This window comes from Biomphalaria glabrata, chromosome 8 (genome assembly GCF_947242115.1).
Source record: "Biomphalaria glabrata chromosome 8, xgBioGlab47.1, whole genome shotgun sequence".
In the NCBI taxonomy this organism is placed as follows: domain Eukaryota; kingdom Metazoa; phylum Mollusca; class Gastropoda; family Planorbidae; genus Biomphalaria; species Biomphalaria glabrata.
Window position 1 is genome coordinate 31726713 of NC_074718.1, and position 21497 is coordinate 31748209.

A 21497-nucleotide genomic window follows, 5' to 3' on the forward strand; every position below is an offset into this window, starting at 1 on the left:
TTTCAAAGTAAAAATATATATAATTTTAAATTTAGTTTGAGAAATAGGTCTAGGCCCAATATTGTTTTTGTAAGGACAATCGCGTTATTGAAAGAACTTTCCGAATGTAAAGCATTATTGAATTTTTGCGCGTCTTTTAAGTCTAACCTAAAGGCCTATCATTGGAATATTATAAAGTGTTGTACAGCTACACATTGGCTCATCCATGATTCTTTCTCAGGGAAGGAGGGAGGGGGGGAGGTAAAAAAATGTTCCTTTGTTTTTTAATCTAACATTCATTAATTTTTCAGAGAAAAACACTCGCCTTATAAGCTGTGTAAAGGTGGTAATGTCTTTTTTTAAATAAAAACAACGTATGGTTAATGTTTTTCTTGTAAAGTGTTCGCGTTTTTGTTTAAATGTGTTCATTCTTGACTCGCCGTATTGGGCGTATCGATCTTTACAAGAAGGATGGCGGCCTTGCTGTATGCGCTTTAGACTGGTGTTACGATGGTTTCGAGTTCGAACCTCGGCCGTAGTCACCCCCCAGCAGTCCTTCCGCTTGGACATGATCATCTGAAGGAATGTCGGATAACTGTCAAACAAAAAGTGCCTCAGCCACAAACAGATATTGACTATTGGGCAGCTATTTCGTATTTTGACGATGTACGAACCTTAACCAATGGGACTGCATTATGTACTTTGTACGGTCTGCTTCTAGAACCATGCCCGTGGGTTGTCAGCTAATCAAAAAGCAGATACTGAGCGTTTTGTGTACTTCCGATTTCTAGTTGTGACGTTTTCTCTCTCTCTCTAGCCACTGGTACAAGAAAGTCTTGTCCTTGGAACTTTGGCGACGTCCTTGAGATACTGCTTCCCTGATGGAGCCTGCCAGCGTTCACAAACTAATTAGCATGATTTCTTCAATCATTATTTCCTCTTGAGGATAATTAGCTGCATGGAACACGTGAAATTTAAACGCATGCATGGGGGCAGTTTGACCTGTGCGCTTAATTGTTTTCCTTGATTCATTAATTATAATAGTAATATGTGTTTGAGTGTTTGTCTTCGTTGGTTTCCTTTTTTTGTTCCCTAAGTTATAAAGTGACCTGAACCACCGTCTACCACTAAATGACCTTTTCTGTGTGTGTGTTTTATTGTTGGGTCACATAAGGTTTCTTGCCTCCTTGTCTTGGGCATATAGAACGGATTTATTGCTAGAGCTTGGGGGGAGGCTGGCCACTTAGTTCGGGTAAGTGCATGGAAGTAATGGTGAACTTGTTTTATAGGTGCAGCCCCTCTCTCTCTCTCTCTCTCTCTCCTCCCCCCTCCTTTAAGCACTATATAGGCGATGGTGAAATTGGATTTTCAATAGTCCTTTTAGCTTTTGAGGCCTGAACCAGAGAAATGTGTGTCGTAGATAGTCTGTGCTTGTGTCTGTCCTCTCCTACCCCCCCCCCCCCAAATTAAACTTCCTACCCCCACTCGCAAGTCCTGGTCGGTTCCAAAGTAACACGTCGCTTGATGGCTGCTCAGTGATTTAGATCCAAGAGAAATGCCTCTAAAAGTAGCGGATCCTGTGCCTTGAGATTTCCGATATCTAGATCCTGACTTTCTTGTACTCGAATCAAGTCAATTACTTTCTCCCGCGTACGGCAACCCGTCGTAGCCTAGAGCGTACATTTGCATTCAAGTTTTTTTTTTTGTTGTTTTTTGTGTGTTTCTTCTTGTAGTCCTGGTGAGAAAGTCGTGAGACAGTTAGTAATCAACGCACGCGCACACCGCCGGAGTATGTCAACATCTTTACAGAAACTATCAAGAATTGCGTTCAGTTCTTTGTCTCTAGCCATTCCTGCCGAATGTTCCAACTGGTTGAGGCATTCCATCTGGGATGCCGGTATGACTCTGGTGTCACCGTGCCCCTACACATTATTTAGTTCATCCCCCCCCCCCTCCCTGGAGCCTAAAAGGTCTCAGTCTTTGTGTCTCGGCTGAAGACATGCCTGCACGTCACTTACACTGCACACACAACAAAATGTGCAGAGACAGCGGGAGGGCGCCCCAGCTGCGATTCGTGGTGTGGACGAGTCCGACACTCTGCCCGCCACGCTTGGCAGACGAGGGCAACGAGAAACGCCTGAGTGCGCTTAGCGTGGAGAACCTTTGTTGACGTGCGCCTGATGCTAGACTGTTGCTGGAGAGGGTACTCTAAACTCGTGAAGCGGTATTAGTGGTTAAGTCACACTTGAAAAACAGAAACTTGAGTCCCAGAGACAATGTCACACAAGTTATTCGGGGAACGGGCTGTGGACAGCTCCCAGCTCTAAGCATTACGAAACCCCCTTCTCTGTCATCTAATATCTAAACAAGTTTGTTTCCAAGTGAAACTTTAGTCTTGCTTTTTTTACAATTCCTCTCAGTAGCTTGCGAAATTTGCGTGGGTGGTGGACACACGGTGGGTGGACACGGATCTCGAAAATGGCTCTAACGATTGTACTAAAATTTAACATTTTTTTTTATATCTTTGGGATAAAAAGGAAAAAAAAACAACCTAGGTAATTGGCCACAGGGAAAACAGTTATAATTGTTCAAAATATAATCATTTTAAAATTAAATGTGGTCTATTTTGAGCACGCTTCAGTGGGCACTTCTGCACGTATTCAGTAGCTGAATAAATAAATAGACTTTCAGGAACATTTTGCGCAATGTCTTAATACTAATGGCAATGTCTTCGAGCCCGAAGATGTAGAAAGTATTCGCTGAATTGCTAGAATTAATGTTTGACAATATACATATACACTTTACTCTCTCTCTCCCCTCTCTCTCTCATCTGTCCCTTGACTTTTGTTGTAAGCGTGCTGTGATGACAGTTCACGTAACCAAAGCTCTTCGTGCTTCCTTACTATTGATTAGTCAAACACAATGTCAATAGTTCAACTAGTTCCAGTAGTCTAGTCTTGTAATGTTTCCAAGTCTGTGACTACATCCCCAAACTAGCATTTTGTACACTCCTGAGTAAAGTTCTACATGGACCAGGATTTGTATTGCCGGCAACAATGAAACAACGAAAATATAGTTGATACTTGAATGAAACAGTAATTAATCAAGAGTCTTATCTCACGTTATAATCGTCAACTACAACAGTTCAACGACTAATTAGGGCAAGTATTAGCCAGGCTTGATTTCATCCTGATACATCCTCTACCAACTATTGTAGACTTGGTTGACCGCTGAGAACTATGACATATTTGTATAATGCTTGTTTGTTTTTTTTTCTCTCGGTGCACAGAGTTGATGAACCAATTAAAAAGAATAAAACGCGTCCAGCTTTGTTTTAGTATGAACGACATGTTTGCTGACAGCCATGGCTCGGCCTTGAATTTTGTGACTCGCCCTTGACTATTGTGTTTTGTGCTTGGCTTTTGTGGCTTAGCCTTGACTCTTAACATTTTATTGTATTCATCTTCTGCTATGTTCTGTCTCTCAAGGGAGGTGATACAGTTTACTAGGTGTGCTTGTAGAGACAGAATGAAATTAGAGGAAAAGGTTCACGATATTACATTCTAATATCATTTGTTATGTAGATTGTCTGACGACTGCTGGGAATTAAATATAGTATTCGATTCCACTATCCACGTCTCAATGTGTATGTCTAAGAGTGTGCTAGTTTTCTTAAAGCTGGAACACAAGTCTGAAAATGTTTTGACTTCTGCTAGATTTTTTTTAATGGGGGTAGAACAGTGATGCGGCCCGAGGGCTAGATCAGGCCTTCGACGTGGTTTCATCCGACCCGCCGAAACGTCGGTAATGATCCCCCTTCTCTCAAAAAAAAAAAGGTTGAAAAATGTATCATTACCTACGTCAGGGCCATCACTTTATCTCTGATGGACTGGTACAACGACATGGAACATTTGAGCCGCGATTGTTAGACTTCGTCTAGACTCTAGAGATTGGAGGACCAATGGAAATATTTATCAAAGAGACAAGAAAATCAGTCGTTGGTAAAGCTATCTACAATGTTTTTCAGATTTTAAGTAGAGATGGGAATCGAACCCAATTTTTAAAGTTCGGGTTCGGTTCGGTTCGGTCAGATTTAAGTTCGAGTTCGGTTCGGTTCGATGACGAGTATAGTTCGGGTTCGGTTCGGTCAGGTCTAAAGTTCGGGTTCGGCTCGGTTCGATGTTATAATATTATGTAATAGCAAAATTAAGTTATAAGGTTTAATGCAATTTATTAGTTTGTTGCCTACATACATTTTAAGCGTTGTAAAAACTTCTTAATGGAAATAGAATTGAAGATGCTACAGGTTTTCGCTCAAGTCGGCAAGTGGTTTAATTCCGGGCGTGACTCGGCGCTAATCGTATTCTAACCTTTTTCTCTTAGTAAGAAGAGAGAATTTTTTTAAAATGGCTAATATCGATGTGCTTTCTTTCAGAACGCACTATTCATCATAATAAAAAAATAAAGTCGAGGGCCACATTAAATCTAATAATAAAAAGGCAGACCTGGCCAATAGAATTATGTAAGGGACATTCTAGGTAGGCCTACATATTGCGCACGTACTTCTATAATGGGCGTGATCTTTTTAAAATAAATATTCTTCGTGTAAAGACGTCTCTATCGAGGATTTTTTTTTTCACTCAAAAGTCGTCACTATAATAAATTGCAATATACGGAAGAAACTCTACTATTCCGAGACAAAAAATGCAGAAGAATCACACTAACGGAGATGTTTTAAAATGTTTTCTTTAAAATGTTTTGTCCCATATTGTGCATACGCGCCTCGCAAAAAGCAGTCTACAGTTGACAAGGTCTTATTAGAAGATAAAATGACATCTCCTACTTAATATATTTTAATTTTTAAACATGTAATTATACTAATATTCAGATAAGTTACACTGAAAATAAATCATTTTTTTCGACGCCCCTTCTCCTTGTTAGTTGGTCGTTGGTTTGTCACTTACAAACAGCTTGCACAATGGAACAAATAAAGGCGTTTTATATTTTTACCGGTAAGGATAGTATAGAGGGACTTCTTACGCTGGGCAGGAAACGTATCCCGTATGGGAGACAAACGTATGCCAAAGGCAGTCTTTTTTTGTGAGCTAAAAGGTGGTCAACGTAACAGAGACGCCCCACGGAAACGCTTCATGCGTCAACTTTCCTTAGCTGACATAGAAGATAGCACCTGGTTGCATGCAGTCTCAGAACGAGTCAGTTGGAGTTCACTCCCGAAGGCCGCGGGATACACATTTGAGACCAAAAGAAAATCCGCTGCCGAGGACAGACGCAGACGCGAAAAGAAAAAACTAAATCGACCACCTGCGGACAGTGGTTATGCTTGTCCTGGTGTGGCAAAATATGTAGGTCACAGCTGGGACTACGCAGCCATGGGAAAAACTGCATTCCTAGTAATCTTCGGACTCGAAGACACGCTTTATCATTATATTTTTAATTAATAAACTTTAAAATAAATTTCTTATGTGAACAACTCAATATAGCCTGTTATTACAATATTCACATATGGAACTTGAGATAGAGATGTAATATTAATGAAATATACTGATATTTAAACAAAATCTAGGTTACCACAAAACAACGTCTTTACTCTTTCATGTCTCAAGATTGTCTGCCGTCTCACATTTGCATTACGCTAATTTCATCATCTTCAATGCATAAACACAAATCAATCGCTAAACCTCTTCTTACCGCCACCAGGAAACACACACACACTCTATGACAACCCTTTTTGTCAGGATGTTGCGTCTCTCCATCTCCCAATTCAAGGTACTCGCCATCCCCACCCACGGGGGAAGACCCAAAGTTTGAGAAACGCTGCATTAAAAATACTGATCATTCATGCAAAACAGAATAATGGTAAAAATATTTAGAGGCGTAGCTAGGAATTTTTCATCTTTTGGGGGCCCGGGAGGGGCTTGACCTCTTTGGGGGCCCCTTCATTTTGCGTAATATTCAATATTTATTGTAAAATACACTCATTTTGGGCCCCCCTCAAGTGAGGCCCAGGGGGATTTTCCATTTCTCCACCTCCTACCACACCCTTGCTACGCCACTGATAATATTCCTAAATGAAATATTTCACAATTTTGTAAAAATAAATCACTAAATAGAAGATAATTAAAATTTATTTTAAACTAGAAAACAAATGAACTTATTGTAGACTTATACATACACTCTCTAATCGGCGACAAATATTCTACTCTCAACTAACAGCCATCTCAAATAAAAGTGACAATATTTTAATGTTGACTCTCTACTTACTAGGATCTAGAGTCTAGATCTAGATCTAATTAGAGGGCGCCTATTCGACTCAAAACAAATATTGCAAACAGCCCGCGAAAATTCAAGGCCAGAGGGGACGGCACATAGGGAAAAACCCATGGGAATCTTAGTGCGCCGCTTTTTTGTTCTTTTTAAAGTTTTCAAAATACCCTTCCCCTCCCAAGTTTTCAAAGTATAACGGAATCATTAGAATTTAAATAAGATAAGTAATTTTTTTTATTATTGATCAGACCTGCCTACCGTTACGCAAAATGCGTATTCGTTACGCAAAATCTCCCAAAAATGACCGCCAGTACGCAAATACGCATTTAACCCGTCGCGTTACGCATTTCGTATGCTTTTTTGTTCTCCTCTCTAGACTAGCTTACAAGCGGTCACGGAGGTCACGCTAAGCCCACCTGTGGGGAGAGGGGCGAAACAGAAAAGGTGGGGTGAACACAATGTGCCCAGATCTATACGTTGATTGGTACTTAATAGCAATTAGATGTCTAGAAATGAAGAACGCGAGAGTGACTTTTGTTTTTGTGTAAGTTCATGAGTAGAAATTAATTATGTTGGTGCATTCCTGATTCTCGTATTCATTTGTATAGAAAAAAAAATCGAAGAGCTATCGATTAAAAACACATTGAGTGACATTGTAGATATCTAGTCTAGATCTAGATCTAGAATCTAGATAACTTGTTATACAGGAATAGATCTAGCTCGAGTCTAGCTAGTCATTACGTTATGATTCTCTACATTAATATTAGTACATTACCCTACAAACTAGTTATAGTATGATTTAGAATTTAGATTGACTAGATCTAGATCGATAACATCTACTACCATCTAGTCTAGATCTACACTAGATTCTTAGTCTTAGTATAGAATTGATCAAGTATGAAGGTAGGCTTACGAAAGTTTGGATCTAGCGGATCCACGGCATCGGTAACACTTTTGAGCCCAGATCTGAAGTAGATTATATTCATTATATAGACATAGATCCAGATCTAGTCTATATATCATCTCTATTGATCTAGATTTAGATTGTAGATCTAATCATGACATCTAATATTATATATATATATGACAAAATAGAGGATCACGTAAGTGTTACGCATTCTGGTGCCAAAATACGCATTTTGACCGTAAGTGTTACGCATTTGGACTTTTTTTGGTAGGCAGGTCTGTATTATTAATAATCCAAAACTATAAAAAAAAAAAAGGATGTACAAATTGCAAAATTAGTTCGGTTAAGAAAAGGAGGGTTCGTTCGGTTCGGTTCGTACCGAGCAGTTTTAAAGTTCGGGTTCGGTTCGGTTCGGTCATAAGTGAGGTTCGAGTTCGGTTCGGGTTCGGTTCGTTTCCCATCTCTAATTTTAAGCAGACAAATAAATCCAGTTTCCGACGCGTAAAAATAAAAAAAGATTTCCAATATCCCATGAAGTAATGTAATCCACAGGTTTCTAATAAAAGTTTTTCTGGTCAATTTCATTTCATTTTTTGTAAATTTTCGGTCTTGTGGCCCGCTACACGAGTGTCGGAAATTAAAATGGCCCGCCAGTTGAATTAGGTTGGGCATCACTGGAGTAGAGGGTTAGTCTGATGTTTCGTATCCCATTTCTCAGTGTTTTTGGAATGATGCTACAGTTTTCATTGCTGACTTCCTGCCTTAAAAGTACTATTTCTTTATGTTTGGAAATGATGTTAGTGTTTTAGCCATTGACTTCCATTCACTATTTCATTTCTTTATGTTTCAGGTATGGCCACTAGCCTGAAGTCCCCGCGCCACACCCTGTGCGGGAGACTTGTGTGGCCAACAAGTCACATTACAAACTTGTACAGAGTCACGTGTTGGTGAAAGACGTTCAAGTGTGTCGTTTGCTTTGACTGTTTCCGTCTTCAGTTTCTTTTTTTGATGGGTTTTAAAACTTAGGAAAATAAAAATCTTTTTTTTTTAAACATTTTTGTTTTTGTGCTCTATTTAAAATAGTGTTTTGTATTTAAAATAGTGTTTTGTATTTAAAATAGTGTTTTGTATTTAAAATAGTGTTTTGTATTAGCTTTTATGTTCGTCGTGTTTCCCTTTAGCATGAATGGGATGTGTGGCCGAGAGGCTAAGTACACTTGGACTTGCATGGCTTGGCTGCCTATCAAAGGGGGCTTCAGGTTCAATCCCGATTCGAGCAGAGTTGTGTTTACGAGCGCCTAAAGGCAGCACATAAAACTTTCTCCTAGATACTTTCACTAGTCCAGAAATAAGATTGGACCATAGCGCTCTGAGCATGCTATAAGCATGAAAGATGGGTCATATTTTTTTTTGTATTCAGTTGTTAGGAAAATATTTTGTACAGTTTTAATCCATGATTGCTAACCACTAGTTGAAGCGTAATACAGAATAAGCAAGGACATTCAAGCTTCCAAGTTTCAACATTTATTGGTCGAGTTAGTTTTATGGCCACTAGTCTGTCCCTGTCCCTTACCCATCAGTGCTGGGATGTACATGGAGCTAATCTCACGATGCCAACCCGAGATTCGAACCGAGACCCTCAGTAGGACAGACCAATGCCTTACAATTCGACCATCGCTCTCAATCAGTTATATTAGTCACGAAAATATGTTCGTCTATAAAAAGAAAAAAGGAATACGTTCTTAGTTTCAAAAATCTTCTTTTCAGTAAGTCTTTTGCGATTCGGATACCACATACGTCATTTCGATGTAGATTTATCGGTACTATTAAGACGCACTCAACTCTATGTTTGAAACACTAAAGTCTTCTGAACGCAGGATTTGAAACTTGAACTAGAAAGATGGGTTTAAATATGTTTTGCTTTTAGATCTGTATCTTTACGTATTTTCATTCATTGTAGGGTTAAACAAGTCCATTGTATAGCTACATATCCCGATAATACTTCGTAAAGGATAATACAAGAAAGCCAAAATAAGTCTACGTTATAAAAGCCCGAATCAGTCGATGTTAAGAAGACCCGAATCAGTCAATGATCCGAATCAATATAATCAATGTTAAGGAATCCCGAATCAGTCTGTGTTAGAAATCCCATTTTAGTCTATGCCATGGTACCGTAATCCCAATCAGCTTATGTTATCAAAATCTGATTCGGTCTATTTTATGACTACTATATCTTTGAACTATAAAAATGCAAAGAGTCTTGTCAACCTATGTAACTCTTCAGCACGTTCTAATCAACTTGTGAGCGATGTGCATTTAGATTTTATGAGAAGAGAACTCTGCCAGATGCTGAAAACCTTTTACAAAAAAAAATATTTCACTGAGTGGCCCATCATGAAAATGGCTCCCTAATCAATAATTTAAGTGCACTAATTCTCTTCAAGTTCCCAGAAAGACGGTTCCTGTCGGGATTTTTTTTTGTGGTGACATTGATGTTAACTACTTGCTTTTCCCCCCAATACTTTAAAGGGAAGTTACAGGTCTTTTCTATTGGCTCTCTCTCTACCCTACCTATGTTTGGTAGTGGGTCAATCAAATCGTCTACGAAAAGCCAGAAGTATAATCCATGCGTTCGTAAAGTCATTCTACTTAAAGATTTTATAAGGTTATAATTGCCGGAAGTGGTAATAGATCTAAGCAATCCACTACCTGTAAAATGATCTCATTAGTATGCGTCTAAAGTTTTCTCTGACAACCAGTCCTACTCCTGGCCTCCCTTTGTGGCTCAAATATTGGGCCCGGCGGAACTTAGCACTAACACAAGAAGGTGACAAAGGCGAGTAACTTGCGCTTAAATCAGTTAGCTTCTGGCGGAAGAGCTCGCTAGCCATGGCTGGCTACCTCTAGAATAAGACAAAACTTTGAATTCAAACCTCTGCTGCATTGCAGCTATATCCTAACATGGAAAAGGCTTCGGGAGTCAACCCTGAGAGACATCGGTAGCCAGCTACCCTTAGGCAGTTTGAAGCACAACACCCTGACAGAGCCTGCGACGCCGCTGATGCCAAACTGTATCGGCACTTGCCGTTCCATTAAAAACAAAAACTGCGTCAAAGGAGGAAACTGCGGTGTGGGCTACATCGTTCCGACATTAGCCAATGTCCAGTCATCCAACTCATTTCTTAGAGATGATACATAGTTGCTTTGAAGAAGGCCGTAGAGAGGTAGACTACATTAAACGCAATCGATTATACTTTCACTTTGTATACATTCTTTAAAAACTTCACTTTACATTGGAGTACTATTAGCCATTTCGAAGAGAGTCTATGTCTAGATCCAAGAGTTATAGTCTAAATAGAATTGACATTGCTGACGCTAGCGAAATGGAACCACACTACTAGACAAGAGCGACGTACGCTTGTAGCCTGTAGCCTGATTCTCGTGTTTCAAGAAACATTGCCTCGTACGAAATGAACTTTTGTTATTGGAAATTAGTTTAAGACTTAGGCGTTGTCAGAATACTTGAGTAGTAGTTATAGCAAGAGCTGCAATGGTCACTTTGTGTGATTACATCTATGTATATAAAGCTAATTCACATTGACACTAAGTTCTGATCGATATAGTTCAACAGTTAGGAAATAACAAGGACCGTAGACAATACATGAGATAGTCTGTGACTTGGGACTAACTCAGCGTTCAGCTTTTTATTAATGAGACAGTCAACGAATTTTCGTTAAACTGTCAAGAGCACTTTGGATACACATTAACTCTCTCTCTCCGTAATTATTTACCACTTTCTGGTGGAATCAACGCTGGTATCGACAGTTAGGAGAAAAAGAGTTAAAGCTGATAAGATTCGAAAGGAAATGTGCGTCAGTTTTAACTTCCATTGAGTTGAATGACTTCATCTGATCTATGGGAAGAAGTGAACAACGTTACGACTGTTGTGGCAGCGGCACAACTCTCAATGAATGGTTTGGACGAACACTTTCTGGGAAGATCTGCATACCAGAACTGCGAAAAACAAGGAAGGGGGGGGGGGCTAATTCCAGCTCCGGAGAAATTCAACACCCGGCACCTTACATTTAGGGCGAATCTGAAATGATACAAACGTATAATCGATTATTTATTCATTTTTCCCCCCACCCCCAACTCTTCTGCTTCCCCGTCGGTTACGCCGCTGCTTTTACTTAATAAGAAGTCTACATACTTATTTTATTTATCAAGAGAGAAACAAGACTTAAAGACGTATGCGTCCATTGAATTACTTTGTAGCAACGTCCGTGTCATGAGAAAGAAACAAAGATAAAGGCACATTCCTCGTCCCATATGCTAGGACAAATTTGTACAAATACTCCTTCTTCCCTAGCGCTATTAGAGCATGGAATGGGTTGCCTGAGCTAGCCAGGAAAACCAGTGACTTGGCAGAATTTAAGTCATTGGTTAATATGCATGACTGAATGCATGACGCGTAGGACGTAATCACCTTCTTTTTTTGAAGTAACGTCTGTATTATATAAGATAAGATTAGAAGAACCATTTAGAAAAAGTCTTGATATGAATATGTAATCTGATTTTACAATGTATTTTCTATTAATGCTAATTAAAATAAAACATAAATCTGTATAAACCACCGTGGTTTGAAAATACTGCGTCCAAAATATATGTATAAAAAAAAAATAGTTTGAAAATACTGCGTCCAAAATATATGTATAAAAAAAAAAAAGAAGAAGGTCGATGTTTAATGAGCAATTTATTTTAATCTGTTGTACTCGTGGCCCAAGAGAGTTCCTGTTAGCGGCACTAATATCTCCAGATTAAAATTATCACTAAAATTTTGTCATAATCACTTGAGCAAGCATTTGACATTTTCATTAAATTAATGATACCAAACAAAATTCTTTTATAATAGTTTAAAAAACAACAACTCTAGAACCATTACCTTGTGACATTGACCCTTTCAGGGTGACGTATTTTTTAAGTTCACGTGACCAAAGCCCATAGATTCCGCTTTTCCATTGGCGAGTAAGTGAGACAGTCTGGACTTCCTGGATACTGTCTGGTAACTTCTGTCTGGCCTGTGTAGAATGTTAGCTTGACCTGCCGTCTGCTCCATAAGTTTGTTCGAGAGAGTGTTAAAACAGAAATTGACCAGTAAAACACACACTTTAAAAAAACTCTCTTTAAAAGATGAACCCACGCAGGCTTTTATTGACTAGATACATTGGTTATAAAGATATAGGGTGAGACTAATTGGAAATGAACGCTCCTCCAATAACACAGTAGGCCTATATGCTTTATCTATTTTTATTTCCAAAATTAAAATAGACTCCAAATAACTGAGCAACCGGGTAGCTTCAAAGGCGTATGCAGGTGGTAGGGTAGGACTGGGGACCTGAATGACACCGTAGAAAACATTTGATCTAAATACTTGATTGCCATTGAAGAAATGATTAAAGAGTTGATAGGTCGCAAGAAATGAACTGCACTTCAATGTCCACGATACGCCCTTTGTCCGATTGTGTTTTTTTTTTTGTTTGTTTTTGTTTTGTCTGAGTGTGTGTGTTGTTGTTTTTTTTACAATAATATTAAGAGGGAATTGTTTTAAAATTTTCGTTTCTTTGGACTGCGTGTTCAGGGGGGGGGGGGGAATTGTTGTGTTCTGACCATAGATAATGCACCTATTTACACTCTTGTGGAGTCAGCCGAGGACAGTGTCCTTCTTAATAAATTGTATTCTACAAACTTGTTACCACATTTATAGTTTTTTTGTATAATTTATATAGTTTTGTTGTTGTTGTCTCCCGTATTGGGAATTACCGAGAGATAATGTAAAGTTCACAAAGCAATTATTTCAATTTCTCCAAAAGAGCCAATTTTAAACAGAATTGGGAGATAACTCCTACTTTAGGTCTTCCTTAGGTCTCATTTCCTAGGAACTCGAAGATGGCTACCAAGCCCAAACCCTGTCTTTAAAAATCCGGCACACACATGACAAGGGTAAGTTGGGTCTGCTGCAGATAAACCTGCTTCTTCTTTCAGCCCTTTTGTTGGCTCCACTTTCTTTCATGCTGGCCACTCTTCTTGCCTCGTATCTTGAGATTCCGACACTCAGGGATTCTCGCCACGAGGAGCGATCTAGAGCTAATGTTTCCCAGCCGTGAATGTTAATATCACACTCCTTGGGGGAGCTCCTTCGTAGTAACGCTTGTATGGACCCCATTAAAGCACATAAGAGTGAAGGAAGGACTACAGCACTATAGACTTTCAGTTTTGTAGATGTAGACGAGTCCTCTCATTTGCCATTCTTGTTCTTGAAGTTTGCCAAAAGTTGCACTGGCACGTACCACACTGAAGGCTACCTCGTCACCTAGGCTACATTAGCTGATATGGTTCTTCCCAAATAGACAAACTTGTTTAAAATGTGCTAGGTTTTGGTCATCTATGAGAATTTGCGACTCATCTGTCTTTTTTTTTTTACATTTATGGTGAGGCCAAATTTTTTGCAGGCGTTGGCGAAGACGAACAAGCTCTTTTGAAAGTCCTTTTCATTAGATGCATTTAAGGCACAGTCATCGGCGAATAGCAGGTCTCTGATGCGGCTAACATGCATTCTGAGCTGCAGGAAGACATTTTCCTGACGTCAATTTCTCTTTACACTTTTTGTTTCTCTATTCTTTTCTAGCCTCCATTGCCTCTTACGCTTCTCTTCTGTCACACACTCTCTCTCTCTCTTCACGTATCTCTTCTCTTCTTATACTCCGTCTCTCTCTCTTATTCTATTTCCTTCACTCTCTCCTCCATCACTCCTCTAAATGTATATTTTTCTCTCACAATGTTTTGTCATTCTCATTCTCTCTCTCTCTCGCTACGTCGCCAAATAATTGTCCCTATTCCCTGAATCCTTTGTATTATTGGCAGTCATCTGCTAACCCCCCTGTTTCCTTATCTCTATTTATCCCTCTCTCTCTCTCTCTCTCTCTCTCTCTCTCTCTCTGGCGCGATGTCTTTTTAAAATCCCGCTCCCCGCTGTCCCTCCTCCCTGTCTTGCCTTAATCTGGGTCGCTGGTCTCTCCAGTACTGTGTGTAGTGGGTTACGAAAGGGTTCAGTTCACTGGGACGACAGCCACTGGAGATTAAGTTAGGGAGAGTGCAGATCAATGGACGTTCAACCTGGATTAATGAGCCTGTGTCTGTGTGTGTGTGTGTATCTGGTTCAACTGTGCAACTTTTAATGCACACACACACACACACACACAAACGTTACAACACACATATTAGTGGACTAAATAAAAGAACTTTAACCAGTCAAGGCCAACAGTGTGACATTTAAGGCCCAAAGTACTTGAGTGTGGTTTGTATCCCTTTCCTAATCTACTCTATGCTGCAGAGAAAGAAAACTTAGGGCACACTATTATACCTGGCACGCATACAACTTCTGCCGGCGTCATATATTGAATATTGAATAATAGATTATAAATGCAGACCTATGAAGTTATCAGATTATTGACAAAATAAGCAATAATACATGAAGACAAAAAGTCCAAATATTTGTTTTTCAGAATTGCACTGTAAGCTTGGCATTTAAGATTAACTTGAATATAGGACCCACTAACGTTGTGTTCAGCCAGTTTCCCAGTCCTCTAGGCTTGAGACTGTCCACGTTTAGGTATGGTTAATGGAAATGTCTGCCGTTCCAAAGATTAAGGATGAGTGCAGTGTTTCACATGACTACCCAGTTGCGTCTTTCATATTTTCCCACATCTGACGAAGCCGTCTCCGCCGTGGGTCTATTTAAATTTATATTTCTTTTCGCTTTTTTGCGTCTGTCTTTGGCAAATGAATGTAAAGGTTCGCCTTTTAAACTTTGCGATCTATGGTGCAGATGATCCTCTGTTTCTATGGCCGACGGTTAATGAGGGTGTCATGTGGCCAGCACACCAACTAACCGCCTTTACTTTCCCCCAAAAAACATCAGGTACCTATTAGAGCTGGGTGGACATCATAAAAGTCCAAAATCCCCAAGTCTTCACCGAGAATCGAACTTGAACTTCAACGTGCTTGAGTCAAGCGGTTTACCACTCGGTCACCACGAGAGAGAGAGAGAGAGAGAGAAAATAATCAATTCATAATTGATTGAAGTTGGTACAATCAAATACAAATGAACATGGCTGTCAATAAAAATCAGCATAAGCATTTTGATTGTTTAGTATGCATTTTAGTTTTTAAGATCCGGTGCACATTCAAAAGTAATGAAAAAAAAACAGTATTGGACTGTCACTGTTGCCAACTAAAAATATAAATTACTCTGTCTAACAGGAAAGCGCTAGGAAATCGGACTCTATAGTGCTAAAATGTTTACAAAAATTATTACAACCTATTTAAAATATATAGATTAGCATTTGCCTCCATGTATATTATTGTATATCTATCTCTTTACCACACACACACACACAAAGACACATGCTTGGCTATGTTTTAATTTGTGTTTCTTTTTTTGCATGTACACTGGTACACCATAATACATAGAACACATGTGTATGAATTTAAAAAAAAAATCTGAAATATTTAGAACTATACACGAAACATTCAATTGTTAATGAAATCAACAAAAAAATAAAGGTCTTATCTTATATAATACAGACGTTACTTTAAAAAAAAAGATGATTACGTCCTACGCGTCATGCATCTAGTCATGCATGTTAGCCAAGACTTAAATTCTCAAATAAGGTCTCAAATAAAATATTAGCCTATCCCACGATTCACTCCCTTAGAGTCACTTCGTATCATCCATTGTCCTGTCTGCACTTCTGAGAGTGTCTCTTGTTTCATTTGATTGAAGAGTTCCACGAAGCGTTCTAGACTTGGAGCCTGTTCTTTCATCATAAACTTCAGTACAGTCTGCGTACAAAGCGAGGTAACTTGTCCATACAAATCTATAATAGAAATCTAAACAGCTTCTCAAAAATACCAATATGACAGAATGCCAGTCCATCTCTCTCTCTCTCTTTCTCTCTCTCTTTCTCTCTCTCTCTCTCTCTCTTTCTCTCTCTCTCTCTCTCTTTCTCTCTCTCTCTCTTTCTCTCTCTCTCTCTCTCTTTCTCTCTCTCTTTCTCTCTCTCTCTCTCTCTCTCGAAAATAAAATTCAAGCTTAAGAGATATCGTCTGCTTATGTGAGTTTCTGCATGTGTCTGTGTGTGCATGTGTGTCTGTCTGTGTGCTTGTGTTGTATATACTTGTATATGTGTTGTGTCTGTGTTTTGCCTACGTCAGGTGTGTTTATTCAAGTTTTTTTTTTTTTTACTTAATAATTATATTGACATTTTGACAGAAATTGACAATGTCACTAAGCACAAACGCAATTGCACACACACACGCATTTCATTTCTAAACAACTAAAATGATTCATGTATCAAATTTTTTAATAGTTTGAATAGAATTATTAGTGGGGAGTTCAATTTGAAAGTAAATAGGCACCGAACTGGGTGAGACTTCAGGATAGAAGACTCAAAAGTAAGTAGCAATTATACATAAAACACTGAACCATAATCTTCAAATACAAAAAACAAAATCTAATACAATACTCTGAAAGACACAAAGATAAAGGCGCATTTCTCGTCACATATGCTAGGACAAATTTGTACAAATGCACCTTCTTCCCTAGTGCTATTAGAGCATGGAATGGATTGCCTGAGGAAAACCAGTGACTTGGCAGAATTTAAGTCTTGGCTAACATGCATGACTAGATGCATGACGCGTAGGACGTAATCATCATCTTTTTTTTTAAGTAACGTCTGTATTATATAAGATAAGATAAGACTTGTATACCTTAAACATAAGAAGTAGATGAATGTATGTCCCACGTATTGCATCTAGCAGTACAGTGAAGTGAGTTCCCTCCCATGAGAAATTTGGGGAAATGACTTTTTTTATTTTTGCTGCCCCTGAAAGTGAAAAAGCATAAACTATTCAGTCTAACTTCTATATTTTTGTGGTAAAGAAATAAAAATATAACTCTTTTCGAAATGTATCATTCTAGTCCTTCAGATATATGAAAGATTGAGCAGACACTTTATATATCAATACACTTAATCATTCAAATTCCGTTAATAAATTCACAAATGTAGACTTCACATTAAGCTTGAAATGTATGGACTTATGAGATTGATTTTTGGACTTCGAAATATGTTCCCCCTATATTTTATATAGCCTATTGTTTTTCAAAAATTAACTAGGCCTACTAGAAGAGGAAAGGAATTGAAAGTTTTTGTTCCTTTCTTATTAACTCCCCTGACCTATTTACTCTTCTATGTAGAAACTCGAAGCCAATGTATAAATTTTCTGTATACACCTCTCTTTAAGCCTTGGCGCCTGCACCATGTGACCAGAGCTGGTCCTAGGCCACTGCAACCCATGCGGTCTCAGTGGGCCCCGCGCTTTCATAGGCCCCGCGCTAATTCTATGTGTAATTATTAATTGCAAAATACCGGTATATACGAAAAACTTTTGGAAATGTCCTGCACTAATTAAAATCTCCAGATAACTCATAAATAATCTCATGAAAAATAGACAAAATTATCATTTGTGTGTGTCATTCATTATGGAAAACGCCATTCCTACGCGCGATAAAAAAAAAAAAGGCCTATGTCAGCTTTCATTTAATAAAATGTAATGATCGGACAAATTTTTCCCCATAACCGGAAGTTCCAATGCCGTATTTATTTATATAGTCACTGGCATAAAAATATGCCATAGGTTGCATGGTTCGTAAAGTAAAGTTAACTTGATCGCAATTTTGTACTTAGAAAAGAATGAATAAAATGCAAAGCCGAATTTATTTTCTAATACAAAATCTTAATTTACACTTACTATCCTTATTCTCACCTAGACTAGGCCCCGCGCATTCAATTTCGCATAGGGCCCCGTAATTGCTAGGACCGGCCCTGCATGTGACCTACTGCAGTAGTCAAACACTATTACAATTATATTGTGTTCTGACATAACAAAAAAAACGAGTTAATAGCGAATTCGACTAAGGAACATTAGAGAATAGACGATTCTTTAAACAACATCAAACGTTTATTTTCACCACGAAGTAAAAGGGGCCTCATCTCTCCAAGTGACCACTTCCTTTACCTAACTTGCTGACCAAACAATCCAGATGTCACTTCCCTAAGAGAGCCGCATTCTCAGTTTCTTCCCATTACAAAACTATTTCGTTTCAGGGTTATAGTGCTAATCAATGTACCGTAACCCAATCAGTCACCTCGATCTGAAGGTCTATTGTCGTATCAAGAGAGACTGGGCAAGGGCTATTTTTTATCAATTGGGTATTTTAGGCCTACGGAACGAGAAGTATTTTTTGTTGTTTTTTTTGCCTAGCCTATTTCCAAACACAATTTTCTCCTAAATCTAGATGAATACGTTATAAGTTTTTCATTGTAGAAAATGAAGAACCTAAACACAAAGTAAGTAAAACATTAAAAATACATTTGAAAAATAAAACTTGTGTTGAGAGAAAGTGTATTAATTATTTTGCATCAACCAAAATCAGTTCGCTATGATTCTATCACTTGTCTGGACCAGTTGGGAAGAGAAAGGTGGTGGGGGGGGGGGGGGTAATGGGGTATTGATTCTTGTGTTGTCCGGTACAAGAAATAATAATGCAAAATTTCAACTTGATCCGAGATTGGGTATTGGAGAAATAACCTGCACAAACTTTTTACCAGACAGACAGATAGACAAACGGACAGAGTTGATATAAATTTAAAAAAAAAAATTTTTTTATTAAATTGCTCGAGCTCTTGCCTCTACAATGGAAGGACGACGTATTTGCCACTGAGTTGTTCAAATACTTATACAAAAAATTTTTTTCGTCTATTGTTAGTTTAAAATTTATAAGGCTTATCTTTCCTTAGCTTAGTACATTTTCTGTATAAAGAAAAGTAATTAATTACGACCAATTGATTAACTAATAGGTTAACTATTTGATTGATTCATAGTTTGTCATCGACAATGAATAATTGTTCAAAATTTCAACCTGATTCGAAAATGGGAAGTGGGAGAAATAACGTGTACAAGATTTCAGACAGACAGACAGACAGTCAGAGTGAGTTAATGTGAGCTTTGTACAAAATAGAATGGTGCTAAGGATTTAATGCTTTCTAGCAATGGAATTGAGATGCTATAAGAACAGTGATGCCCAACATAAATCGACACTGGTGTCGCAGGCCAATTAAAGGAAAGGTACAAACAACGAAATGAAATTGACCTGAAACTATTTCATTAGAAACCCGTGGATCTAGTACTTACAGTCATTAATGGGATAGTATTATCTTTTTTTTTTCGTGCGTCAGAAATCAGCTTCATTTCTCTTCTACAAATATGAGCAACATTGTAGCTAGCTATACCAACGACTTATATTCTTGTCTCTTTTTGGTAAATATTAACATTAATCTTCCAATCTTTAGACGTAGTTTAACAATCTTTTTATTTGAATGACGTCAAATTTGTTTTATAATGCCGTTTATATGCGTTTCTTTTTTTGAAACAGCCACACTTTATTTGCAACTCGAATGTATTGGCTTATTATCACGTTCTACCAAAACGTAGAGGTCCTCAGACTTTTCTTTTGTTGTTGTTTTTTTTTTTTTTTTGGTAAATTCTTCATTAAGAGTTCAATCTCATAAACGTACAAATGTTAAAGGTCATGGTACCAATCAATCAGAGAAAAAAAATTGAAGGCCCTAACGTAGGTAAAGAGATATTTTTCAACTTTTTCTTGGGGGGGGGGGGGGGAGTGTAGCGGATTTTCTACACTTTGTGCCGACATTTCCGCGGGTCGGATGGAACCACGTCGCGGGCCTGATCTGGCCCTCGGGCCGTATTTTGGGCATCACTGTAGTATAGAAGGTTCCTAGATATCACATACAAAGACCGTATAACAAACGAATAGATTAGAAACACGATGATCTACTAAGCACTAACAAAAAAAAAAACGCAAACTAAAACTTTATGGCCAATTACGAGGTCCTCGGGGCTCGCAAAGACCTTCCTTCGGGAACAGTACCAGGGAAAAGAAGAAGAGACAGACAGAGATTGTGATGGGAAGACAACATAAAAGAATGGATAAGCATTTCGTCCAAGGTAAAAGACAGGAATGGAGAAAGACGGTCGACAGATCTTGCGTGGCGCACCAACATTTCAACAGGCTCCCACTTGAGGGGGTCCCAAATGAGTGTCTTATTTTTTTTTTACATTAAATACTAAGCCAATGCCAAGTTCTCTATCTTTTCATACTGTTATGTTAATTAGTGGCCACGTTGCATGCATTCCACACATTAGTCAGATTAGACTTATATATTTATGATATATTATATATATTTATGTCATGAGGTCGAATGTCAAAATGCAGGGGCCTCAAGCGAGGCAAATCCCCCTTGACCCCCAAATCCCTTGCTACGCCACTTGTTCTACGGCTAAAGGCGGCCAACAATCAGCCAATATTCGCTGCATTGGGTGTTTAGTTCTGCGCCTTACGATGCACTTGGTAGCCAAAATTACCTTAAGTTCTCTGTATAACCAGCCCTTTAAGCATTGTCCCAGGCAATCAACACCAATGACCTACCTTTCGAGCCAGGTGACCTCGAAGTGACCAAGGACAGACCTTGACTCCATTTCCCTTCGTTTTTTTTTTTTTGTATGTCTGTTTTCCAGTTGAAAATATATTGCTTATGTATGATACAGACCTAAATATGTAACTACACATTATATAATATGTTTTCATTTTAATTTAAAATTGAAATCCATTGGAAAAAAAAAAGGAACAACATGGGCAGGTAACCAAAGATGCTCAGATATAATAATCTTAACCCCATTGTTGTTAGGCCTAATGTATGCTGCTCTCGGGAGATACTTAGACTTTCCTATCATTATGTATATGTCAGTTAATTGTGTCTCTCTGCAACATCCCAATCCGGAAGCGGGGTCAAGGTTAAATAGTGGCGACATACAACAATGGCGTAAATATGAAAAATAAAAAAAAAAACAATATGGAACCATATGAAACAAAATCTATCAGAACATTTGAATGAACTGTACATTGGAAAAAAATATATCAAACTTTTCAAATGAAATTAAATGGAAAAGCCATTGTGACAGTAATGCTATCTCCATTGAAGATCATCTAGACATTTTTAGAATATTAATAACAGTTTTAATGATCTGATATTTTGAAACAGAGGACATAAATAGCAACTGCGTGATTCGGTCGCATTGAAACTCGGTGTAAAGGATAAGCTAGGGCTCAATGGTTTAATAGAATCAC

The 21497-nt window shown here is 38.4% G+C and overlaps 1 protein-coding gene across 1 annotated transcript in view; it reads left to right on the plus strand.

Moving 5' to 3' along the window:
- Positions 1-12920, plus strand: part of LOC129927749 (RING-box protein 1) — a 48906-nt gene extending 35986 nt beyond the window's left edge. Inside the window, exon 6 of the mRNA XM_056038339.1 lies at positions 8022-12920. Coding sequence (XP_055894314.1) covers positions 8022-8034 — 13 coding nt within the window. The 3' untranslated portion in view covers positions 8035-12920. The remainder of the gene's footprint in view (positions 1-8021) is intronic.
- The last annotated feature ends 8577 nt before the right edge of the window (positions 12921-21497 follow it).